Here is a 26,509-nt window from a genome sequence, read left to right on the forward strand (position 1 = left end):
GTACTGGAGGGATGGGGTTCATTGGAGGTTCAATGTACTGGAGGGATGGGGTTCATTGGAGGTTTAATGTACTGGAGGGATGGGGTTCATTGGAGGTTTAATGTACTGGAGAGATAGGGTTCATTGGAGGTTTAATGTACTGGAGAGATAGGGTTCATTGGAGGTTTAATGTACTGGAGGGATGGGGTTCATTGGAGGTTCAATGTACTAGAGAGATAGGGTTCATTGGAGGTTTAATGTACTGGAGAGATGGGGTACATTGGAGGTTCAATGTACTGGAGGGATGGGGTTCATTGGAGGTTCAATGTACTGGAGGGATGGGGTTCATTGGAGGTTTAATGTACTAGAGAGATAGGGTTCATTGGAGGTTTAATGTACTGGAGAGATGGGGTACATTGGAGGTTCAATGTACTGGAGGGATGGGGTTCATTGGAGGTTCAATGTACTGGAGGGATGGGGTTCATTGGAGGTTTAATGTACTGGAGGGATGGGGTTCATTGGAGGTTTAATGTACTGGAGGGATGGGGTTCATTGGAGGTTTAATGTACTGGAGGGATGGGGTTCATTGGAGGTTTAATGTACTGGAGAGATAGGGTTCATTGGAGGTTTAATGTACTGGAGGGATGGGGTTCATTGGAGGTTTAATGTACTGGAGAGATAGGGTTCATTGGAGGTTTAATGTACTAGAGAGATAGGGTTCATTGGAGGTTCAATGTACTGGAGGGATGGGGTTCATTGGAGGTTTAATGTACTGGAGGGATGGGGTTCATTGGAGGTTCAATGTACTGGAGGGATGGGGTTCATTGGAGGTTCAATGTACTGGAGGGATGGGGTTCATTGGAGGTTTAATGTACTAGAGAGATAGGGTTCATTGGAGGTTCAATGTACTGGAGGGATGGGGTTCATTGGAGGTTTAATGTACTGGAGAGATAGGGTTCATTGGAGGTTTAATGTACTGGAGGGATGGGGTTCATTGGAGGTTTAATGTACTGGAGGGATGGGGTTCATTGGAGGTTCAATGTACTGGAGAGATAGGGTTCATTGGAGGTTTAATGTACTGGAGAGATAGGGTTCATTGGAGGTTTAATGTACTGGAGGGATGGGGTTCATTGGAGGTTTAATGTACTGGAGGGATGGGGTTCATTGGAGGTTCAATGTACTGGAGAGATGGGGTTCATTGGAGGTTCAATGTACTGGAGAGATGGGGTTCATTGGAGGTTCAATGTACTGGAGAGATAGGGTTCATTGGAGGTTCAATGTACTGGAGGGATGGGGTTCATTGGAGGTTTAATGTACTGGAGGGATGGGGTTCATTGGAGGTTCAATGTACTGGAGGGATGGGGTTCATTGGAGGTTTAATGTACTGGAGGGATGGGGTTCATTGGAGGTTCAATGTACTGGAGGGATGGGGTTCATTGGAGGTTCAATGTACTGGAGGGATGGGGTTCATTGGAGGTTTAATGTACTGGAGGGATGGGGTTCATTGGGAGAGTTAATGTATTAGAGGGATGGGCTTCATTGGAGAGTTAATGAACTAGAGGGAGAGACTATGATGGGAGGATTAATCTACGAGTGGGATTATCTTCGATCGGAGAATTAATGTATGAGAGGCTTTGATGGGTGGAAAGCTTTTTCTCATCCCTGACTTGTCTCATGTTTCCACATGTCCATGGGTAATGCTTGCTAATATATCGATTCCTGTCTCCAGGGTTTCCAAGGGAAGACTGGCCCTCCAGGCCCACCTGGTGTAGTTGGACCTCAGGTGAGTCCATGTTTTACAATTCACTGACCCCCCCCCTCCTGTCTGTACCAGGCTCTTCTTTTCCAAGTTCTGATCTTATTACAGCTCTTTGACTTTTACTCTAGGGTTCTAGTGGTGAATCGGGACCAATGGGGGAGAGGGGACATCCAGGACCTCCTGGGCCACCTGGGGAGCAAGGACTATCAGGCCCATCTGGGAAAGAAGGCACAAAGGTGAGTGAATCAACAGTCTGGATCATCTGTCCTTGGTTGGGTGGTGGTGCTGTGTTTGGATATTTACCAGGCTTTCCCCAGCTATCTGTCTTGCTCACAGTGTAGCTGTCTGCCCTTCTTTGTGGCTACCTAATTATTGGGCTTCCTGTTTGGGTAACTGTAGTTCTCTGCCTGCCCGTGTTCTTAGCAAGTTGTGTCTCCCTTTCTGTTGGCCTGTTTAGCTCTCCAGCTACCGGCTTGTCTGAGTGTTGATTTGGATCGCTGTCCAGCTGTCTGTCTGTGTCCCTAGAACCCCCCCGATTACCGTTGCAACACATTCCTGTGCTGGTGAGAGGTAGCAAAGGGAGACCAGTGAGAATGTCGTCAGCAAATCTGGTTTTTAAATTGTGCCTTTTAAGGTGGTAGGAACTGGTACTTGAGTGCCAGGATCGGTCGGGCCTGTACCGTGCCGGCTCTCAACAGAACGTGTTTTATAGACAGACCCAGCTCCGACTGAGCTCCAGCTGGTAAACGTGGCAGCAAGTGGGGCAAACACCTGCGTATCTCAGGTGGGGATTCCTGAGGTCAAAGTGTGCCAGGGGTAGCACACCCACCATGGGTGACAAATGGGTAGTTTTGCTTTTTGTTTTATGTGTGTGTCTCTCACTCTCACTCACTCTCACTCTCACTCTCACTCACTCTCACTCTCACTCACTCTCACTCTCACTCTCACTCTCTCTCACTCTCTCTCACACTCTATCTCCCTCTATCTCTCTCACTCTCGCTCTCACTCTCTCTTACACTCTCTCTCACTCTCTCTCGCTCTCTCACTCTCTCTTACACTCTCTCTCTCTCTCACTCTCTCTCGCTCTCTCACTCTCTCTTACACTCTCTCTCTCACTTTCTCTCACTCTCACACACTCTCACTCTCACACTCACTCTCTCTCACTCAATCTCGCTCTTTCTCACTCTCACTCTCTCACTCTCACTCTCTCACTCTCACTCTCTCACTCTCACTCTCTCTCCCTCTCACTCTCTCCCTCTCACTCTATCTCCCTCTATCTCTCTCACTCTCGCTCTCTCCCTCTCACTCTCTCTCTCCCTCTCACTCTATCTCTCTCGCTCTCTCACTCGCTCTCTATTTCTTCCTCTTCTACATTCTCTCCTCTCCCCACCTGCTCATGTCCATCTGTTGCTCGTTCTCTTCACTGAATTGTGCTGGGCCTATCTGAACAAGCCCTCGTCTTGCATGGACCATTGTTGAACCATTGCCCCCCTCTTGTCTACCACAGGGTGACCCTGGCCCCCCTGGATCTGCAGGCAAAAATGGACCCCCGGGACTGAGAGGATTCCCTGGTGAGATTGGATTGCCTGGAACCGCGGTGAGTAAATTGACACAAAAGTGCAACTCCAATAGTCTTAACGGGACAGGAATTAGGGAGGAACTCGTTCAACCGATCTGCGAGACTCTTTTTGATAGTTCCGGGTATCGGGAATTGACGTTACGAGGAAATATTAAGGAAGTTGGGCTGATTCTCTCTAGAAAAGAGGAGAGACTTTGAGGCGACCCCCTCCTCCTTCATCCTCCGGTTTGAGGTTTTCCAGATTTTGAAGGAAATTGATGAGCTGGGCAAACTTTACAAATCCCAGGATGTCTCCCGTTAAACATCGCAAACTTGGGAATAAGACGGGAAGTCAGCGGTGTTGGAGAATACACACATTTGCTTTTGTTGTTTTTAACACGGCACGAACGGCCAATGGAGGAATTCTGGTTGAACAGCATGAATTGGTTTAAACTGCGTGCTCGCAAATCCTATCTACGATCAGAGTGACACTCCTGAGTAAAGTCATGGTTCGGGAGGAGCAAAGACAAGAAGCAAAGGTTACTGGGATAAGATTGGAATTAGACAATGGAACGGGATATTGATACGGATAGGGCCCCTATGCCTGTGCGTATTCAGCAATCTGATCATTGACCCAAGGGTCATTAAGATGCCCAACAAAGTTAAACTCAATGACTTAAGGATCACAAGCTAAGTAAATTGTAAAAGTTACATATGTGACGTTTTACGGGCAATGAAGTGACTACAAAGTGGGGGACAAAGCTCTTGATATTGGTCACTTTGGGAGAGCAGGAGATAGCATCCGAACCCAGCCGCATGTCCCAAGCGTGTAAATCTGTAATCAGCTACTTTAATGCTGCTTGTATCAGAGTAGGTCTGAGAGACTCTTGTTAACTGTCGATTAATGTAATGTCCAATTAAGTTCACATGGGCTTTAATTACGAAAGCAATATGTCGAACTGACATCTCGTGAGTTAATTAGAACCCAGAACTTAACACATTGTATGTAGAGGCTTGTGTTTTATTATCTAATTGACTTGATTTAATAAGAATATTAAGCAGAGGTTTCAGTGTTTCCCAGTCTTTGCTTGTATTAAAGGTAAAGGATATATGACAATATCCTATAATATCCCACATAAGGGCAATAGGATATATGACAATACCCTATAATATCCCACATAAGGGCAATAGGATATATGACAATACCCTATAATATCCCACATAAGGGCAATAGGATATATGGCAATACCCTATAATATCCCACATAAGGGCAATAGGATATATGGCAATACCCTATAATATCCCACATAAGGGCAATAGGATATATGGCAATACTCTATAATATCCCACATAAGGGCAATAGGATATATGACAATATCCTATAATATCCCACATAAGGGCAATAGGATATATGGCAATACCCTATAATATCCCACATAAGGGCAATAGGATATATGACAATACCCGATAATATCCCACATAAGGGCAATAGGATATATGACAATACCCTATAATATCCTACATAAGGGCAATAGGATATATGACAATACCCTATAATATCCCACATAAGGGCAATAGGATATATGACAATACCCGATAATATCCCACATAAGGGCAATAGGATATATGACAATACTCTATAATATCCCACATAAGGGCAATAGGATATATGACAATACCCTATAATATCCCACATAAGGGCAATAGGATATATGACAATACCCTATAATATCCCACATAAGGGCAATAGGATATATGACAATATCCTATAATATCCCAGATAAGGGCAATAGGATATATGACAATATCCTATAATATCCCACATAAGGGCAATAGGATATATGACAATATCCTATAATATCCCAGATAAGGGCAATAGGATATATGACAATACCCTATAATATCCCACATAAGGGCAATAGGATATATGACAATACCCTATAATATCCCACATAAGGGCAATAGGATATATGACAATATCCTATAATATCCCAGATAAGGGCAATAGGATATATGACAATACCCTATAATATCCCACATAAGGGCAATAGGATATATGACAATACCCTATAATATCCCACATAAGGGCAATAGGATATATGACAATACCCTATAATATCCCACATAAGGGCAATAGGATATATGACAATATCCTATAATATCCCAGATAAGGGCAATAGGATATATGACAATATCCTATAATATCCCACATAAGGGCAATAGGATATATGATAATACCCTATAATATCCCACATAAGGGAAATAGGATATATGACAATATCCTATAATATCCCACATAAGGGCAATAGGATATATGACAATACCCTATAATATCCCACATAAGGGCAATAGGATATATGACAATATCCTATAATATCCCACATAAGGGCAATAGGATATATGACAATATCCTATAATATCCCAGATAAGGGCAATAGGATATATGACAATATCCTATAATATCCCACATAAGGGCAATAGGATATATGACAATACCCTATAATATCCCACATAAGGGAAATAGGATATATGACAATATCCTATAATATCCCACATAAGGGCAATAGGATATATGACAATACCCTATAATATCCCACATAAGGGCAATAGGATATATGACAATATCCTATAATATCCCACATAAGGGCAATAGGATATATGACAATATCCTATAATATCCCACATAAGGGCAATAGGATATATGACAATATCCTATAATATCCCACATAAGGGCAATAGGATATATGACAATATCCTATAATATCCCAGATAAGGGCAATAGGATATATGACAATATCCTATAATATCCCACATAAGGGAAATAGGATATATGACAATATCCTATAATATCCCACATAAGGGCAATAGGATATATGACAATATCACATAATATCCCACACATAAGGGTAATAGGGATATATAATATCCTGTATAAACCCGACAAGTGGAACGTACTATTTATAATCACTATGTCAGGCTGCGCTCACACATAGAAGCCCTGTGGCCTGCTCCTCAGGTTTGGTTTTAGCCTGCGATATATCACACGATGGTCTTTAATTCTCCCTTTCTCCTTTCTCCGCAGGGTGGATCAGGATTGAAAGGTGGTCAGGGTCCTCCAGGCCCACCCGGCCCAGCAGTAAGTATCTGACCTCACGATGCGGACGGGGTGAAGTGATCTGGAAAAGGTCGGTTGGTAAACGTGCCTTTCGTCTGATAGAGGGGATAAAAGAGCCTGGGTTGTTCATCAAGGACATTTTGGGGGCTGGATTTCCCTGATCCCGCTCCCCCTGCAGGGAATGGGTGGGACTTCCGCCCGCAGCCCCGGCCAATTTTCCTGTGTTTGAAGGTCACTATCGGATCATGGTGGGCTCCCGAGGGGACTGCTGCCAGTGGCCCCCCCGCCCAGGAAGCTGCAGGCTGTGTCAGGACCACTGCTGTAATAACCAAAGAGGCCCGGGGAAGACTTGAAAGGGATAGCAGGCCCCGAGGACTCCCAGGAGTCATCGACTGTAGACCACGGCCAGGCCTGAGGCCTTCAGCGGGTAAGGCGAGCTGTGCGGAGAGGAAGCCGAAACTGGGCCCTCACCATCCATTGGGAACATTGGGAACTGGAGGAGGCCACTCAGCCCCTCGAGCCTGTTCCACCATTCAATTAAATCATGGCTGATCTGTATCTCAACTCCATCTACCAGCCTTGGTTCTTTCACCCTTAATACTCTTGCCTAATAAAAATCTATCAATCTCAGTTTTGAGTTTTTCAATTGACCCCCAGTCTCAACAGCTTTTTGGGGGAGAGAGTTCCAGATTTCCACTCCCCTTTGTGTGAAGAAATGTTTCCTGACATCACCCCTGAATGGCCTAGCTCTAATTTTAAGATTATGCCCCCTTGTTGTGGACTCCCCCCATCAGAGGAAATAGTTTCTCTCTATCTACCCCATGGAATCCTTTAATCATCTTAAATACCATCAGATCACCCCTTATTACCCGTTTGATTGGCACCCCATCCACCACCCTAAACATTCACTCCCTTCACCACCAGCGCACAGTGGCTGCAGTGTGTACCATCCACAGGATGCACTGCAGCAACTCGCCAAGGCTTCTTCGACAGCACCTCCCAAACCCGCGACCTCTACCACCTAGAAGGACAAGGGCAGCAGGCACATGGGAACAACACCACCTGCACGTTCCCCTCCAAGTCACACACCATCCCGACTTGGAAATATATCGCCGTTCCTTCATCGTCGCTGGCTCAAAATCCTGGAACTCCCTTCCTAACAGCACTGTGGGAGAACCGTCACCCCACGGACTGCAGCGGTTCAAGAAGGCGGCTCACCACCACCTTCTCAAGGGCAATTAGGGATGGGCAATAAATGCCGGCCTCGCCAGCGACGCCCACATCCCATGAACGAATAAAAAAAAATCTTCTATACTCGAGGGAGTACATGTCCTCGTTATATAAGCCTTTTAGCCCTTTTAACATCTGAGGTCTTTCCCATCGCTACCCCGGGCCTTCTGTTAGGGTTCACCTGACAGTCCCGGGGACAGGGACTGACGGGAGGGAAACGGGCCGTAAACCTGCCCCTCCCCTCACCCCCTTCTACCCCGGAATTTGCGAGGAAGGAACGTCGAGCAGCGGTCCCAGAGGGGGCAGGGGTGGGGGAGAGAGAAAATCAAGCAGGCCACACTGTCCAATTTCTGCCCCTTTTCCCGCCGCGGCAAGGACGGAAGAGGAAAATCAAGCTCTTGAGGGCATCGCGATGCTGGCGCTCTCGCCCTGGATTAAGCCGCACGCTTCAGGGCAAGGGTGCCCAAGCTTTGGTCGTTGCCAAGCTGCATACCACGGACCCTCGGGGGAAGGGCGTAAAGTTTACCTCCACCTTCCCATTCGTCGGCAATTAGCTCCAGTTGCCGACGCTAACAGATGCCAATGTCGTGATTGAGGATTTACCCACTCAGGCGGCGACATTAAGAACCGCCCATTTCCAAATGTCTCCGGCCCACATGATTCAAACAGGAGGAACCAGCAAATAAGAAATAGGATGAAGGGCCTGGCTGCTAGGGTCTGGGGGCCGCCTTTGACTCCCGGGCTGCAGGTTGGAGACCCCTGCTGTTGGGGACGGTGTTGTGGGGGGGGTGGAGTTTAAATAGTCGACTCCTGTCTTTTCATTCTTCACTCACTCTGGAATCCCCTCTCTCACTCCTCAGGGCTCCCCTGGTACGAGAGGAAAAGCAGGTCCAGGAGGTCCCATCGGTCTCCCGGGTCGACCAGGCCCTCAAGGACCACCCGGCCCTGCCGGAGAGAAAGGAGTGCCGGTAAGTGTCCCCATTAATTCAGGGGGGGGGGAGTGTGCTCGTTGGTTCGGGGGGTAAGTGTGTGCCCATTGGTTCAGGGGGGTGAGTGTGTGCCCATTGGTTCAGGGGGTAAGTGTGTGCCCATTGGTTCAGGGGGGTAAGTGTGCCCATTGGTTCAGGGGGGTAAGTGTGCCCATTGGTTCAGGAGGGTAAGTGTGTGTCCATTGGTTCAGGGGGGTAAGTGTGCCCATTGGTTCAGGGGGTAAGTCTGTGCCCATTGGTTCAGGGGGGTAAGTGTGTGCCCATTGGTTCAGGGGGGTAAGTGTGCCCATTGGTTCAGGGGGTAAGTCTGTGCCCATTGGTTCAGGGGGGTGAGTGTGTGCCCATTGGTTCAGGGGGGTAAGTGTGTGCCCATTGGTTCAGGGGGGTAAGTGTGTGTCCATTGGTTCAGGGGGGTGAGTGTGTGCCCATTGGTTCAGGGGGGTGAGTGTGTGCCCATTGGTTCAGGGGGTAAGTGTGCCCATTGGTTCAGGGGGGTAAGTGTGTGTCCATTGGTTCAGGGGGGTAAGTGTGTGCCCATTGGTTCAGGGGGGTGAGTGTGTGTCCATTGGTTCAGGGGGGTAAGTGTGTGCCCATTGGTTCAGGGGGTAAGTCTGTGCCCATTGGTTCAGGGGGGTAAGTGTGTGCCCATTGGTTCAGGGGGGTAAGTGTGCCCATTGGTTCAGGGGGTAAGTCTGTGCCCATTGGTTCAGGGGGGTGAGTGTGTGCCCATTGGTTCAGGGGGGTAAGTGTGCCCATTGGTTCAGGGGGTAAGTGTGTGCCCATTGGTTCAGGGGTGTAAGTGTGTGTCCATTGGTTCAGGGGGTAAATGTGTGCCCATTGGTTCAGGGGGTAAGTGTGTCCCCATTGGTTCAGGGGGGTGAGTGTGTGCCCATTGGTTCAGGGGGGTGAGTGTGTGCCCATTGGTTCAGGGGGGTAAGCGTGTGCCCATTGGTTCAGGGGGGTGAGTGTGTGCCCATTGGTTCAGGGGGTGAGTGTGTGCCCATTGGTTCAGGGGGGGTAAGTGTGCCCATTGGTTCAGGGGGGTAAGTGTGTCCATTGGTTCAGGGGGGTAAGTGTGTGCCCATTGGTTCAGGGGGGTGAGTGTGTGCCCATTGGTTCAGGGGGGTAAGTGTGTGCCCATTGGTTCAGGGGGGTAAGTGTGTGCCCATTGGTTCAGGGGGGTGAGTGTGTGCCCATTGGTTCAGGGGGGTAAGTGTGCCCATTGGTTCAGGGGGTAAGTGTGTGCCCATTGGTTCAGGGGGTAAGTGTGTGCCCATTGGTTCAGGGGGGTGAGTGTGTGCCCATTGGTTCAGGGGGGTAAGTGTGTGCCCATTGGTTCAGGGGGTAAGTCTGTGCCCATTGGTTCAGGGGGGTAAGTGTGTGCCCATTGGTTCAGGGGGTAAGTGTGTGCCCACTGGTTCAGGGGGTAAGTGTGTGCCCATTGGTTCAGGGGGTGAGTGTGTGCCCATTGGTTCAGGGGGGTAAGTGTGTGCCCATTGGTTCAGGGGGTAAGTGTGCCCATTGGTTCAGGGGGTAAGTGTGTGCCCATTGGTTCAGGGGGGTAAGTGTGCCCATTGGTTCAGGGGGTAAGTCTGTGCCCATTGGTTCAGGGGGGTAAGTGTGTGCCCATTGGTTCAGGGGGTAAGTCTGTGCCCATTGGTTCAGGGGGTAAGTCTGTGCCCATTGGTTCAGGGGGGTAAGTGTGTGCCCATTGGTTCAGGGGGTGAGTGTGCCCATTGGTTCAGGGGGTGAGTGTGCCCATTGGTTCAGGGGGGTAAGTGTGTGCCCATTGGTTCAGGGGGTGAGTGTGTGCCCATTGGTTCAGGGGGGTAAGTGTGTGCCCATTGGTTCAGGGGGGTAAGTGTGCCCATTGGTTCAGGGGGTAAGTGTGTGCCCATTGGTTCAGGGGGGTAAGTGTGCCCATTGGTTCAGGGGGTAAGTGTGCCCATTGGTTCAGGGGGGTAAGTGTGTGCCCATTGGTTCAGGGGGTAAGTCTGTGCCCATTGGTTCAGGGGGTAAGTCTGTGCCCATTGGTTCAGGGGGGTAAGTGTGTGTCCATTGGTTCAGGGGGGTAAGTGTGTGCCCATTGGTTCAGGGGGTGAGTGTGTGCCCATTGGTTCAGGGGGGTAAGTGTGCCCATTGGTTCAGGGGGGTAAGTGTGCCCATTGGTTCAGGGGGTAAGTCTGTGCCCATTGGTCCAGGGGGGGAGTGTGCCCATTGGTTCAGGGGGGTAAGTGTGTGTCCATTGGTTCAGGGGGGTAAGTGTGTGCCCATTGGTTCAGGGGGGTAAGTGTGTGCCCATTGGTTCAGGGGGGTAAGTGTGCCCATTGGTTCAGGGGGCAAGTGTGCCCATTGGTTCAGGGGGGTAAGTGTGCCCATTGGTTCAGGGGGTAAGTCTGTGCCCATTGGTCCAGGGGGGGAGTGTGCCCATTGGTTCAGGGGGGTAAGTGTGTGTCCATTGGTTCAGGGGGGTAAGTGTGTGCCCATTGGTTCAGGGGGGGTAAGTGTGTGCCCATTGGTTCAGGGGGGTAAGTGTGTGCCCATTGGTTCAGGGGGGTAAGTGTGCCCATTGGTTCAGGGGGTAAGTGTGCCCATTGGTTCAGGGGGGTAAGTCTGTGCCCATTGGTTCAGGGGGGTAAGTGTGTTCCCATTGGTTCAGGGGGGTAAGTGTGCCCATTGGTTCAGGGGGGTAAGTGTGTGCCCATTGGTTCAGGGGGGTAAGTGTGTGCCCATTGGTTCAGGGGGGTAAGTGTGTGCCCATTGGTTCAGGGGGGTAAGTGTGCCCATTGGTTCAGGGGGGTAAGTCTGTGCCCATTGGTTCAGGGGGGTAAGTGTGCCCATTGGTTCAGGGGGCAAGTGTGCCCATTGGTTCAGGGGGGTAAGTGTGTGCCCATTGGTTCAGGGGGGTAAGTGTGTGCCCATTGGTTCAGGGCAGTTAACGTTTCATTGGTTCCCGACTGAACTCACAGACCAAGCAAGGTCCTTTCGTCAATAACAATCGAGGAGCTCCTCTTACAGTATCGATTCATTCTCTTGGGCCCTGTTTCAATTAAATCTATGTGAAGATACGTGTGGATGATACATTAACAATAAGCTACAGGGTGAACTAGGCTCCATTGATTCAGCCTTCTTAATCACCAGGTAGCCTAATAGTTGTGACGGACAATGAAATAATGGGTTCAAATCCCACCACAAGATGTGAAATTGAATTCAATAAATCTGGTTATTTTTGGGCTGGGACCAGAAGAATGACCATGAGAGCTTCCAGATTATAAAAACCCAGCGGGTTCGCTCATGTCGTTCGTGGGAGGGAACCTGTTACCCCCGACTCGATCTGGCCTACACCTGACTCCAGTCCCATACTACATGGTTGATTGACTCTTAATGCCTCCGTGGGCAACTAGAGATGGGCAATTAGTCCTGCCTCACCAGTGTCGTGCTCATCCCGAGAACAAAAGGTTCAGTGCTACCCTGGTGTGCAACTGGGAAGCCAAACACACACTTCACCTCGCGGAAAGGCTTTGGTGACGTTCCTTGTGTGAACGTAGGAGGGGGGCAGCGTCCGGTGTACCACTGGTCGGTTTATGGGTCGATTGACCGGCGATGATTTTTCTTATTGAGCCAAGCTCTCACCATTCACAGTTTGTCTCTTTCGTCTCTGATTGTAGGGTGAGAAGGGCCCGATAGGTCCGGCTGGTCGAGATGGTGTCCAAGGTCCCGTTGGTCTTCCAGGACCTGCAGGGACACCAGGAGTTCCCGGTGAGGACGGTGACAAGGTAGGGCCCACTGCGGACGCAGCCACCCTTCTACGAGGAAGAAATCGATTCGAATTCTACGGGACCCTGAGAATCCCACGGGGGTTTTGGGGCGGGGATGGGATTGCGGTGGTTTGAGGGAAGAGGGGCGGTCTCTCCTGGTCTCCTGCCAGAACCTCGGCTGGAGGCCAACACGAACACCACAGTGGAGGAGTGTAAACGCCTGTTAGCGTTCACTGTGTATGGTCTCCTGCCAGAGTTACGGTCGGAGACTGGAGGCGGGCGGTGGGGTGGGGGGGTGGAGAGAACCCATGCGTGATTTCAGGGTCCGTATGTTTAGGGGACCATGTGTTATTCTGACCTGTTGTGTGATGCGTTCGGCAGCATTATAACTTGCCATCCACTTTATAGTTTGGTTCTGAGCAACGGTTCGGTTTAGCTCAATTAGATATTTAGAACTGAAGTGTTACCCCGAGTTAGGCACTTAGCGATGGGGCGAGATCACGGTGCCTGGGAATATTCACAGTGCAGAAAACAGGGCTCGCAGGAGGTCTCACTGAGGAGTTCAAGATTCCAAGGGGTATAGATAAACTGAAGCTTAGTAGTCTGTTTGATGTGATCACTACGGCAAGGGAATGGGGCCTCATGGATTTGATAAGATAAATAGAGAGAAACTATTTCCTCTGGTGGGGAAGCCCAGAACAAATTAGAGCTAGGCCGTTCAGGGGTGATGTCAGGAAGCACTTCTTCACACAAAGGGGAGTGGAAATCTGGAACTCTCTCCCTCCAAAAATCTGTTGAGCTTGGGGGGGTTCAATTGAAAATTTCAAAACTGAGATTGATAGATTTTTGTTCGGCAAAGGTATTAAGGGTTACGGACCAAGGCGGGCAGATGGAGTTGAGATACAGATCAGCCATGATCTAATTGAATGGCGGAACAGGCTCGAGGGGCTGAATGGCCTCCTCCTGTTCCTAATGTTCCTCAATCTGAGAGGAGGGAGGGTGAACGGATTGGACTGTTTTGTACAGGGGAAGGTGAATATATGGAGGAGTCTGCGTGGGGAGGCAGATGTCCTTAGCAAATTCAACAAGGAACTGGATAGATATTTGGCAGAGAAAGCGATTGAGGGGCACGAAAGCTGAAGTAGTGTTATGCGAGTATTTGCTCGAAGGTAAAATAAATTAGAGTTGGGGGTCCTTGTGGCGGACTGTACCTGTGAACAGGAAGTATTTGTTGGAGGTCTCTCCTATTAACGAGAATTAATTGTGGTGCAAAATTTCACGCAAACACAAAGTTCAGGGATCAGTTGTAACAGAAAGATCCCGACCATCACCTTGGGTCACAGAGTGGGTTTGGGTGTGGAGCACAGGATCTGTTCACAATATAAATACATATTGAATTATTGCAGCAAACTGATGGGTTTTCTGGTTCAATTATTATGCAAGTCACTGGTAAATGTGTTACCCTTTGTTTTCAGGGTGAAGTTGGTGAGGCGGGTCATCGGGGAAGGAAGGGCGACAAAGGTGAACATGTGAGTACAACTTTTAATTCACCAGCCTTCGTTACAAACGGACGCCAACAAACAGGGAGGGGAACGGTGTGGGTGCCTGAGGCCTTATCCGCGTGAATCTCCAGATGCCAAGCTAACCATGGGAATCGGAGGGAGGAGGGTCACTAAATGGACATTATCCTAAACCTACCATGTCTACACCCTCACCAAACTATGGGATGGGCCTTGACGTCCAGGGGCCTGTGGAATTTCAGGGTCTTGTGTCCCGGCCTACACGTGAATAATGTAGACTTGAGAAAGTACCAGGGGGCAGCTTTCACCTGTAGGGCTTACTCCAGAGAAGAGTCTGTGCCTTCAGGAGAGCAGGCCGGAAAACTAACAGCAAATATAATCTGAACGTTGGTATTTAATTAGTAATATATATCAATCAGGATCTCACCATTGTCTCTGGCCTCCTCCCCACCTCTGGCCCAATACAATTTAGAGCTTCCAACAGCCACCACTATAATTTTAAATTAAATTAACTCGTTGGAAATAGAAATCCAGTTGGGTCATAAATATAAATTTACAGAAATGTGTGAAATGTTGAAGTGTCCTCTGCAATCTAAACATAACTGGTAAATCATTGCTGTGTTTCGTCACATATTTTTGATCATTTTGGTGCACAGATTTGTAACAGTTTCTCTGTGTTTGTATCTTGTTCAGGCCCACCAGGTCCTCCTGGTCCCATCGGTCCAGTCGGTCAGCCAGGTCCTTCTGTAAGTATCCACCGTTATTGGAATTTTGTGATCTTTCAGGACCTTTTACCAATAGACAATCGGCTGCATTACATCGAATTTACATCGAGTTTACAGCACAGAAACAGGCCATTCGGCCCAACCGGTCTGTGCCGGTGTTAATGCTCCACACAAGCTCCTCTTACCACCTCATCATCTAACCCCATCACCATATCCTTCTATTCCTTGCTCCCTCGTGTGTTTATCCAGCTTCCCCTTAAATGTATCTATGCTATTCGTCTCAACTACTCCCTGTGATAGTGAGTTCCACATTCTCACCACTCTGCGTAAAGAGGTTTCTCCTGAATTCCCTATTGGATTTATTAGTGACTCTCTTATATTTATGGCCTCTAGTTTTGGACTCCCCAGAAGTGGAAACAATTTCTCCCACATTTACCTTATCAAATCCCTTCATGATTTTAAAGACCTCCATCAGGTCACCCTCAGCCTTCACTTTTCTGGAGAAAAGAGCCCCAGCCTGTTCAGTCATTTCTGATAGTTGTATCCTCTCAGTTCTGGTATCAGCCTTGCGCCCTCTCCAATGCCTCTACGTCCTTTTTATAATATGGAGACCAGAACTGTGCCCAGTGCTCCAAGTGTGGTCTAACCAAGGTTCTATACAAGTTCAACATAACTTCTCTGCTTTTCAATTCTATCCCTTTAGAAATGAACCCCAGTGCTTGATTTGCCTTTTTTATGGCCTTGTTAACCAGCGTCGCTACTATTAATGATTTGTGTATCTGTACCCCTCGATCTCTTTGACTTTACCCCATTTAGACTCTATTATCCAAGCAGTATGTGACCTCCTTATTCTTCCTACCAAAATGCACCACCTCACACTTACCTATATTGAAATTCATTTGCCAATTGATTCACATCGATTACAGTGGATATCAGGGCCCCGGGTACAGCTGAATAATAGGATATTTGGCAGATCACAAGGTTCACAGTTCAGATAGTATTCTTGTTCCTGTAGAGACTAGCTACATACTGACATCTTTGAACAGCACTCTCAGATATGTACAGATCATTAAAATCGGTGTTTATTGCCTGAGGTTTTATTTTCAGTGTTTAAAAAGATGGAGAATGTCAGCGGGGGATTAAACATTGAATCCCCTGTATAAAAAGTGGGGTAATTTCAGAAAAAGTCAGCAAAGACACAGGGGGTAATTTTAAGCTAACTCGCCCGTCGGGAAACTGAGGGATTGGGAGTGATGCTGGTTTTACATCCTGCCATGATTTTACTGTCCGTTAAAATCTGTGGAGAGTGATATTGGGAGAGGGGAGGGGGGGAGAGGGGGAGAGGGGGAGAGGGGGAGAAGGGGGCGGTGAGTAGGGAGGGGGGGAGAAGTGGGAGGGGAGAAGTGGGAGGGGGAGAAGGGGGAGGGGGAGAAGGGGGGAGGGGGAGAGGGGGAGAAGTGAGGGGGAGAGGTGGAGAAGGGGGCGGTGAGTAGGGAGGGGGAGGAGGGGGAGGGGGAGAAGGGGGAGGGGGGAGAAGGGGGGAGGGGGAGAAGGGGGCAGTGAGTAGGGAGGGGGGAGAATGGGTGGGGAGGGGGGGAGAATGGGTGGGGAGGGGGGAGAATGGGTGGGGAGGGGGGAGAATGGGTGGGGAGGGGGGAGAATGGGTGGGGAGGGGGGGAGAAGGGGGCGGGGAGAGGGGGGCGGGGAGAGGGGGGCGGGGGAGGGGAGAAGGGAGAGGAGTATAATGGGAGGGGAGAAGGGGGAGGGGGAGAAGGGGGAGGGGGAGAAGGGGGCCGGGGAGGAGGGAGGGGAAGAAGGGGGTGGGGAGAAGGAGGCGGGGAGAAGGGAGAGGGGGGAGACGAGGTCAGGGAGACGAGGTCAGGGAGAAGGGAGGAGGAGAAGGGAGGGAGAGAAGGGAGGGTGGGAGACGGGGGGCGTAAAAACCAGCGTTCCGCCTGGCTCGTTAGGTTAAAATTACCCCAGAGTTTCTACTTTGAATTTGGTTAAAATGCGAGCAAGAGTTCGGCAAAAGGTCGAACGGGACTCACGGACTAGCGACGATTATTCGCAGTTGGCGCACAACACTTGTTTGAGGCTCACCACCGAACAGTCGTTTAACCCCTGGACGGTTGATGAGAAATACATTTGCGGCACTTGTCTGGCCCCTGCAGTCCACGGGACAGACGCAGATGGCCACTTAGAATCACGTTGACCATTGTGGCCTGAGGTGACCCCTCAGTTGTATGACAAGGCTCAACACTGACCAGTAGCGTGTGGCCAAGGCGGACAGCCCCCACTCGGAGGCCATCTTGGTACTTTTCTGATTTACTAAACGGTTGGTAAGTATGTGGAACAGATTCCTTGGTGGACCAAGAAACCCTAATGAGTTTCCAGAAGGAACCAGGTGGGTTCTTGCCCACAAATGGGGTTCAGGCTTATTCGAAGGAACTCTGTGGATAGGTGGGCTCGATGGGCCGAAGGGCTTCTCCTGCCTGAAACTGTTACTGTGTCATCGCTCACTGTTGATTGTGTCTCCTTCTCAGGGTGCTGATGGAGAGCCTGGGGCCAGAGGTCAGCAAGGCTATTTCGGACAGAAGGGTGACGAAGGTCCAAGAGGATTCCCAGGGTCACCTGGTCCGATCGGTCTGCAGGTGAGGGTCCGATCTCCCTCGAAAGAAAGTCGGAAAAGAAAGGGGCGATCCTGAAATTCCTGGGTCTGGGAAGGCGGAATGGTGACACACGGCAGGCCGGGGGGAGGGTGGAATGGTGACACACGCCAGGCCGGGGGGAGGATGGAATGGTGACACACGGCAGGCCGGGGGGAGGATGGAATGGTGACACATGCCAGGCCGGGGGGAGGATGGAATGGTGACACAGGCCAGGCCGGGGGGAGGGTGGAATGGTGACACAGGCCAGGCCGGGGGGAGGGTGGAATGGTGACACAGGCCAGGCCGGGGGGAGGGTGGGAATGAGGTCTCTGACCCTTGTTTTGATGCGACCCCCCCCCCCACTTCTCCCCGACCCCCCCCTTCCCCCCTTCTCCCCGCCCCCCCTTCTGCCCGCCCCCTTTCTCCCCGCCCCCCCCTTTCTCCCCGCCCCCCCTTTCTCCCCGCCCCCCCCTTTCTCCCCACCCCCCCCCCTTTCTCCCCACCCCCCCCCTTTCTCCCCACCCCCCCCTTTCTCCCCACCCCCCCCCCTTTCTCCCCACCCTCCCTGGTTACCCTGCTCTTAAATATAGTGGATGTCATCAATCAGCGGTTTGAAGTTTGTGTAACCCAGTCTACCCCCCACCTTACGACCCCTCCCCCACAGTGCTGCCTCACCTTACGACCCCTCACCCACAGTGCTACTTCACCTTACGACCCCTCACCCACAGTGCTGCCTCACCTACGACCCCTCACCCACAGTGCTACTTCACCTTACGACCCCTCACCCACAGTGCTGCCTCACCTTACGACCCCTCCCCCACAGTGCTGCCTTACCTTACGACCCCTCCACCCAGTGCTGCCTTACCTTACGACCCCTCACCCACAGTGCTGCCTTACCTTACGACCCCTCACCCACAGTGCTGCCTTACCTTACGACCCCTCACCCACAGTGCTGCCTCACCTTACGACCCCTCACCCACAGTCCTACCTTACCCTACAATCCCCTCCCCCCACAGTGCGACTATGTTTTGTACAGTGTATTGGGTGAATCGTATCGGAGTGTGTTTTATGGTTGAGAGACTATGATGATGAATTGACTGATATTGTTTGATATTCCAGGGCATGCCTGGGCCTTCGGGAGAGAAGGGTGAAACTGGTGATGTTGGTCCAATGGTGAGTTCCTGTCCTTACTTGTCGAGGTCTCTCGGCTTTTAATAGTATTGTGTTATTACTAACAATGAGATTACAAGAGAGACCCCCTAACTTCAATCCGCGTGAGCTTAATACCAAAGGGACAGGTGGATATTTTTCTTTACGTTGTTTGTGAACGAGCAGTGGTCAGAAGAAAAAGCTTCGGCTTCACACTGTGCTGTTACCTCCTCCTGTACCGTCCTAAGATGCTGTCCCTAATGATTCTCTTTGTCTTTCCCTTCGCAGGGTCCACCTGGCCCCCCAGGTCCAAGAGGCCCGGCTGGTCCTTCCGGAGCAGATGTAAGTCCGCCTTCCTTTGTTAGTTTGAATTCGCTGTTTGCAAACCCGTGGCCGTGCTCACCTCTGACCCCGTTCTTGTCGTCTTGTGTCCGCAGGGTCCCAAGGTCCCCCCGGAGGTCTCGGTAACCCAGGGTCTCTCGGCGAAAAGGTGAGCTGTCAGAAAACCTCACCCAACGCAGGAAAGAGTTGACGCTATCGTCATGTACAACTCAACGGTTTATCATCAGCAAAGAGAGGGCAATTCGATCAGCACCAATTCTGGGTCATAGAGTTACTTGAACATTTAGTAAACTGGACTGAGAGACACTGAAAGTATCATAGTAGGTACAGCACAGGAGGAGACCATTCGGCCCATCGGGCCTGTGCCAACTCTTTGAAGGAGCTCTCCAATTAGTCCCATTCCCCTGCTCTTTCCCATAGCCCTGCAATTTTTTCTTTCCCTAGTAGCCCTCTTATCTTTCTTTTTGGAAACCTTAAGTGAAGGGGCCAGAGTGCAGATTGAAAAGAGTAGAGAAGAGTGGACTCGAGAGGCAATGGTTAGATGATGCCAAGCTTGGAATTTCGAAGCCTGTAGATTATTGGAAGAAGGGAAAAGCAACGCAGGAAAGAATGGACCTGGTTTTGAGGTCCTTGGAAAGTCTGACTTGAAGACATTAGGGGGTGATTTTAAACCCCCAAGAACGGGTGGGTTGGGGACGGGCGGGAGTTGAAAATAATTGTTTTTTCGGGTGGCAAAATTTTCGGACTTTGCATTTCCCAGTGAGAAGCCTGGACTTTTCCGCCCCGACGTTGATCCCGGAAATAAAGCCGGGTTGCGGTCGCGACCCAAAAAACAACTATTTTCAACTCCCGCCCGCCCCCAACCCACCCGTTCTCGGGGGTTAAAATCACCCCCGTTATGTCGAATCTTGATTTCAACAGAGAGAGGACGGTATATAGTGAGTTAATGATCAGTAAATCAGACTGAGAGAGACTCAGTGACCATATGTATAGTGAGTGGCTGGATGGCCAGTCAACTGGGCATGGAGACACAATAGATGATGGGTCTTTTTAATAGAATGGATATTTCAATTGTCTTGACGACATTTACTCTTGGATTTTCGAACTCCGTCGCAAACAGGGGGAGGGGTAACCTTCGGTCTTTGTTGTAAATTGATCCGGATTATCGAGAACATTTATTGAGCTGCTGTAATTGTCGTTCGCCTCATCCTCACCCGAAATGTCGTCTTCCCTTCAGGGCGAATCTGGTGAATCTGGAGCTCCAGGAATTCAAGGCGTTCCCGGACGAAGGGTACGTACAACGCCCGGGGTCCTCACCAGAGTGGGGCTGCGGTCGGCGGGAGGAGCATCTCGGCCCTGCCACGTCGGAAGGGTTAGGGAATAAACCTCGAGAGCGGGCAACAGGCAGCAAGCCGGATTGGAAGGGAGAGAGGGGACTGTCTGGGCAGGGTGGGGAGCGGCAATGATCTGGCGCCCAGTATCATCCACCCTAATCAGAATCTCCGACTGGGCCGGCTGAGTCGCACTGATCGCAGGCTGATTTATTCCTCAATCGGGTGACGGAGAGGGGAGGAGGTAATAAGTGACACCAGTCTGTTCATGCCACACTTAGGGTTATCCTGAGCTGATTAACACCGATCCAATCCAAGGTAATGGTTCGAACTTTCAACCATCCCTTCTGCATGCCCCCCCCGCTTCCCTTCGGCCCACCATTGGCCGTCCCACCACATGCCTTCAGCCGCCTTGTTCCCTCGCTGTGGAATTCCCTCCCCAAAACCTCTCCGGCTCCCTCTATTCATTGAGGACCCTCCTTAACACCCACCCCTTTGACCAAGTCACCCCCCCACCCCCACCGAATAACTTTCTTCGCTGGCCGTCCATTTTTGTCTGGTCACGCCTCTGAGATCCAACTCGGGACATTTTTTTTCGACATTAAGGTGCTGTATGAACGCAACCTGTTTCCGTCTCAATTTAAGAAAGCAAAAGTGAGCACCCATCCTGCTGGGGAGCTCGACTTGCCACCTCACGATCGCTGTCGGGATGGTGCAGACGCGTGGAAGTTGGGTGAGGGCACGTCCAAATTGGGCACGGAGCAAACCGTCGCTCTCTGTCCAGGCCCTGACGCCAAGAAGGGCCGCTCGGGCGAGTCGCTGAAGGCTTGGCAGGTGGCCCATTGGAACGGTAGCTCAGCCAGAGTGGGGGGGCGTCGCTGGGAGAGGAGGCCAGAGGAAACCGGGAGCGAAGCTAAAAGGAGACTGTCGATCCAACAGGCAAGAAATAACCTGCCCTTTCTCATGTGGTTCTTTTTTATTTAAAAAACAGGGTCCTAAAGGTGAAAGAGGAGAGAAAGGAGAGTCTGGACAGCCGGGCACTGCTGGACCTGCAGGCACCAAAGGACCCACCGGTGACGATGGACCCAAGGGCAATCCTGTAAGCCGGCCGCAAATCTGCCTCGCTGCTATATTTTCAACTCTTTCTGCGACTGCAGCGTTCAGCTTTCAGAGAGCCGATGATTGAGAGGTTTCGCTCAGTTATCTCCGGGAATGGGGTTAATTGGTTCAGAATCCCATGTACCAGCCCGAGGGGAAGGCCTGGACTTGAGTTGAGATGCGCCCTTCCTGCGTAGACTATGGCTGTAGTTCTTACGCTATTGGCTGCCGTATGCTGAGTTCTGCAACAACCAGTGCAGGGAATCCGATTGGTGCAAGTGGGTTAGATGGTGACCTTTCACCTGCGGGCCTTGGGTTTGATTCCAGCCCAGACCAATGGGATGTCAGTCTCCTCTGTCTGCTGGCTGTAAGGCCGCTATGTGAAAAGGACTCGGGCCGTCTCAACCCAGTTCCGCGTGGCCATTGGCCTCCAGCACACAATGGCACCAATTGGCAGTCTCATTGAGAGAGGCCTCGGGTGCTCATGGGATCCATGTGATTTATATCAATTAGTGTTAATTGTATTCAGGCGGTGCACATCAATTGGGGACTCTCTTGTATCCATTGAAAAGAGAGCTGATCTAGGGGGTGTTGTGGGTTTAATGTGGATCTCTGTGAATAAAGGCTTGGAAGCAACTGAAGACCAGGCTCTCGTATTCCATCATTCACCACCAGTTGTAACATCGGGCTGGATGATGTGAGGAATGTGATGGCTGGAGGTTGGGGCAGAGTAGTGGGAGCTTTACTCTGCACCTACTCTTGTGGCAGACTTTGTCTGGACAGAAATTGATACTTGTTGACGTGGCAACCAGATTTGAAGTGTTAAAAATATTAAAACAATCTTAAAATTAAAGCTAGGCCATTCAGGGGCGAAATCAGGAAGCACTTTTTCACACAAAGGGCAGTGGGAATCAGGAATTCCCTCCCCAAAAAGGCTATGGATTCTAGGGGACAATTGGACTAAGGTCAATAGATTTTTGTTAGGTGAGGGTATCAAGGGATACGGAGCAAAGGTGGGGAAATGGAGTTGAGGCGCAGATGAGCCATGATCTAACTGAATGGCCGAGCAGCCCTGAGGGGCTGAATGGCCTACTTCTGTTCCTAATTTCCCTATGTTCATTGAAAGGACGGACGGAGAGGACCATCATGTATAAATAAAACCTTCTCCACCGTCTCTGGAGTAAGGTCATGATACGAATGTCCTGGGCAGGTTGCCTTCTCTCTGCTGATGGTCAGTAAGCAGGGGGTTTCCTGATGTCCTGTGCCCTCTGTGTTGGGTCTGTGAGCAGAGGACCCATTGACCGTCCGAACCCTTTGCTGTAGCTGGGCGTCTCTTATTGTGCGGCGGTGATGCTGCAGGTTGACTGACCTGCCATTTATTTCACCTCTCTTTCTCCCCGCAGGGTCCTGTTGGTTTCCCTGGTGATCCCGGCCCGCCTGGTGAACTTGGACCACGCGTAAGTGTCAACGGACTTTGCAGAACTTCTCATCCTCGTTCTTAAAAAATGTTATTGGTGCTATTGTCGCTCGTCTGAACTTTGCTCCCCTGTTCCTTCCACTCTGTCTTTCTGTTTCATTCACGGGATGTGGGCGTCGCTGGCGAGGCCGGCATTTATTGCCCATCCCTAATTGCCCTTGAGAAGGTGGTGGTGAGCCGCCTTCTTGAACCGCTGCAGTCCGTGTGGTGAAGGTTCTCCCACAGTGCTGTTGGGAAGGGAGTTCCAGGATTTTGACCCAGCGACGATGAAGAAACGGCGATATATTTCCAAGTCGGGATGGTGTGTGACTTGCAGGGGAACTTTGAAGTCTCCCTCCTTCCTGTGTTGAATCAAAACTCACTACACCGTTTCCCACTCCAACTCGATCCTTTCCCAGGACCTCAAACACTTGAAACTCGTCCCCTCCCACAATCATCCCTTCCTGCTACATTCGACAAGCTTTTCAAAGCCAAGCTTAGCATCACCTTATTTGGAGAGAGCCTTTGGCTCAGTGGTAATATTCCCACCTCTGAGTCAGAAGATGCAGGGTTCAAACCAGGGGTGGGTGGTGACCTGGAGCTCCGGCTCTGAATTCTGGGTTGACGTCCAATGGGATCCTGTGTGTTCTTTCCCCCCTCCCTGTATCCTCATGTTTTCCTGCTCGAACTCACTCTTTCTCAGGACCTCAAAACCTCTGGAGCTCCTCCCCTCCCTTGGTCTTGCCTTCTTTCTATGAACTACAAGTTCTTGGGCGTAGCTTAGACGTTCTCCATTTATCTAATCCATAACTCTTTTCAAACTTGGTGACGTCCTGCACTGTAGGCCTCGGCCCTTCACCTGACCCCGTCCTACACTGTAGGCCTCGGCCCTTCACCTGACCCCGTCCTAGACTGTAGGCCTCGGCCCTTCACCTGACCCCGTCCTACACTGTAGGCCTCGGCCCTTCACCTGACCCCGTCCTACACTGTAGGCCTCGGCCCTTCACCTGACCCCGTCCTACACTGTAGGCCTCGACCCTTCACCTGACCCCGTCCTACACTGTAGGCCTCGACCCTTCACCTGACCCCGTCCTACACTGTAGGCCTCATCCTTTCACCTGACCCCGTCCTACACTGTAGGCCTCATCCTTTCACCTGACCCCGTCCTACACTGTAGGCCTCATCCTTTCACCTGACCCCGTCCTACACTGTAGGCCTCGACCCTTCACCTGACCCCGTCCTACACTGTAGGCCTCGACCCTTCACCTGACCCCGTCCTACACTGTAGGCCTCGGCCCTTCACCTGACCCTGTCCTAGACTGTAGGCCTCGACCCTTCACCTGACCCCGTCCTACACTGTAGGCCTCGGCCCTTCACCTGACCCTGTCCTACACTGTAGGCCTCGGCCCTTCACCTGACCCCGTCCTACACTGTAGGCCTCGGCCCTTCACCTGACCCCGTCCTACACTGTAGGCCTCATCCCTTCACCTGACCCCGTCCTACACTGTAGGCCTCGGCCCTTCACCTGACCCTGTCCTAGACTGTAGGCCTCGGCCCTTCACCTGACCCCGTCCTACACTTTAGGCCTCATCCCTTCACCTTGCAGCTAAGAATCTGTGCAACTGAAATGTGAGCCAGAAATTACTCTTATGAGCTACTTGTTCTCCTGTTTAAAATTGGAGCCCACCATTACGTGGCCCCTTTTCAGAAGGGATTCAGTTGGGCCCGTCAACCAGAGCTGTTTGATTGTAGTCAAGCTTAGACTTGTCTTTCTTTTCTTCCCGTTTTAGGGTCAAGATGGTGCCAAAGGTGAAAGTGGAGAGGACGGCGAGCAAGGACAAGCTGTAAGTAGTGATGGAGCTCTGATCCCACAGGTTTTGTTTGGGTGTCTCTGAAGGTTCATTGACTCCTTTCTCTCCGTTTCCTTCTCACGCAGGGGTCTCCAGGTCCAACTGGTGAAGTGGGCCCACCAGGTCCTCCCGGAAAGAGGGTAAGCAAACATTTGCGATAAGGTTATTCATACGGAATGCTTAGGGGCTTTATTCGGTGAGTGCCTGACGCATACAGACCAGCAAGGCCTTAGGTTTGATACCTGCTCTGTGCTGATTCAACTCATCAGGAGCCCAGGAGCCGTGAATTCTAAATCTCAGGTCTAGGGGCTGTGTTAGGTCTATATCTGGGGTCTAGGGGCTGTGTGAGTCTATATCTGGGGTCTAGGGGCTGTATGGGGTCTATATCTGGGTCTAGGGGCTGTGTGAGTCTATATCTGGGTCTAGGGGCTGTATGGGGTCTATATCTGGGTCTAGGGGCTGTGTGAGGTCTGTATCTGGGGTCTAGGGGCTGTATGAGGTCTATATCTGGGTCTAGGGGCTGTGTGAGGTCTATATCTGGGGTCTAGGGGCTGTATGGGGTCTATATCTGGGTCTAGGGGCTGTGTGAGGTCTATATCTGGGTCTAGGGGCTGTATGGGGTCTATATCTGGGTCTAGGGGCTGTGTGAGGTCTGTATCTGGGGTCTAGGGGCTGTATGAGGTCTATATCTGGGTCTAGGGGCTGTGTGAGGTCTATATCTGGGTCTAGGGGCTGTGTGAGGTCTATATCTGGGGTCTAGGGGCTGTATGAGGTCTATATCTGGGTCTAGGGGCTGTGTGAGGTCTATATCTGGGTCTAGGGGCTGTGTGAGGTCTATATCTGGGGTTTAGGGGCTGTGTGAGGTCTATATCTGGGTCTAGGGGCTGTGTGAGGTCTATATCTGGGGTCTAGGGGCTGTATGGGGTCTATATCTGGGTCTAGGGGCTGTGTGAGGTCTATATCTGGGTCTAGGGGCTGTATGGGGTCTATATCTGGGGTCTAGGGGCTGTGTGAGGTCTGTATCTGGGGTCTAGGGGCTGTATGGGGTCTATATCTGGGGTCTAGGGGCTGTGTGAGGTCTATATCTGGGTCTAGGGGCTGTGTGAGGTCTATATCTGGGGTCTAGGGGCTGTGTGAGGTCTATATCTGGGTCTAGGGGCTGTATGAGGTCTATATCTGGGTCCAGGGGCTGTGTGAGGTCTATATCTGGGGTCTAGGGGCTGTATGGGGTCTATATCTGGGTCTAGGGGCTGTGTGAGGTCTATATCTGGGTCTAGGGGCTGTGTGAGGTCTGTATCTGGGGTCTAGGGGCTGTGTGAGGTCTATATCTGGGTCTAGGGGCTGTGTGAGGTCTATATCTGGGTCTAGGGGCTGTGTGAGGTCTATATCTGGGTCTAGGGCCTGTGTGAGGTCTATATCTGGGGTCTAGGGCCTGTGTGAGGTCTATATCTGGGTCTAGGGCCTGTGTGAGGTCTATATCTGGGTCTAGGGGCTGTATGGGGTCTATATCTGGGTCTAGGGGCTGTGTGAGGTCTATATCTGGGTCTAGGGGCTGTATGGGGTCTATATCTGGGTCTAGGGGCTGTGTGAGGTCTATATCTGTGTCTAGGGCCTGTGTGAGGTCTATATCTGGGTCTAGGGACTGTGTGAGGTCTATATCTGGGGTCTAGGGGCTGTGTGAGGTCTGTATCTGGGTCTAGGGCCTGTGTGAGGTCTATATCTGGGTCTAGGGCCTGTGTGAGGTCTATATCTGGGTCTAGGGCCTGTGTGAGGTCTATATCTGGGTCTAGGGCCTGTGTGAGGTCTATATCTGGGGTCTAGGGCCTGTGTGAGGTCTATATCTGGGTCTAGGGCCTGTGTGAGGTCTATATCTGGGTCTAGGGGCTGTATGGGGTCTATATCTGGGTCTAGGGGCTGTGTGAGGTCTATATCTGGGTCTAGGGGCTGTATGGGGTCTATATCTGGGTCTAGGGGCTGTGTGAGGTCTATATCTGGGTCTAGG

At 50.8% G+C, this 26,509-nt stretch overlaps 1 protein-coding gene across 1 annotated transcript in view; it reads left to right on the forward strand.

The window, feature by feature from the left end:
- Nucleotides 1–26,509, forward strand: part of LOC137305284 (collagen alpha-1(V) chain-like) — an 86,580-nt gene that overhangs the window by 26,538 nt on the left and 33,533 nt on the right. Inside the window, exons 15-31 of the mRNA XM_067974137.1 lie at nucleotides 1,709–1,762; nucleotides 1,867–1,974; nucleotides 3,246–3,335; nucleotides 6,379–6,432; nucleotides 8,502–8,609; nucleotides 12,299–12,406; nucleotides 13,864–13,916; nucleotides 14,600–14,654; nucleotides 17,177–17,284; nucleotides 18,401–18,454; nucleotides 18,719–18,776; nucleotides 18,868–18,920; nucleotides 20,010–20,063; nucleotides 21,095–21,202; nucleotides 22,605–22,658; nucleotides 24,448–24,501; nucleotides 24,594–24,647. Of these exons, the coding sequence (XP_067830238.1) occupies nucleotides 1,709–1,762; nucleotides 1,867–1,974; nucleotides 3,246–3,335; nucleotides 6,379–6,432; nucleotides 8,502–8,609; nucleotides 12,299–12,406; nucleotides 13,864–13,916; nucleotides 14,600–14,654; nucleotides 17,177–17,284; nucleotides 18,401–18,454; nucleotides 18,719–18,776; nucleotides 18,868–18,920; nucleotides 20,010–20,063; nucleotides 21,095–21,202; nucleotides 22,605–22,658; nucleotides 24,448–24,501; nucleotides 24,594–24,647 (1,227 nt within the window). The remainder of the gene's footprint in view (nucleotides 1–1,708; nucleotides 1,763–1,866; nucleotides 1,975–3,245; nucleotides 3,336–6,378; nucleotides 6,433–8,501; nucleotides 8,610–12,298; nucleotides 12,407–13,863; nucleotides 13,917–14,599; nucleotides 14,655–17,176; nucleotides 17,285–18,400; nucleotides 18,455–18,718; nucleotides 18,777–18,867; nucleotides 18,921–20,009; nucleotides 20,064–21,094; nucleotides 21,203–22,604; nucleotides 22,659–24,447; nucleotides 24,502–24,593; nucleotides 24,648–26,509) is intronic.

This window comes from Heptranchias perlo, chromosome 39, assembly GCF_035084215.1.
Source record: "Heptranchias perlo isolate sHepPer1 chromosome 39, sHepPer1.hap1, whole genome shotgun sequence".
In the NCBI taxonomy this organism is placed as follows: domain Eukaryota; kingdom Metazoa; phylum Chordata; class Chondrichthyes; order Hexanchiformes; family Hexanchidae; genus Heptranchias; species Heptranchias perlo.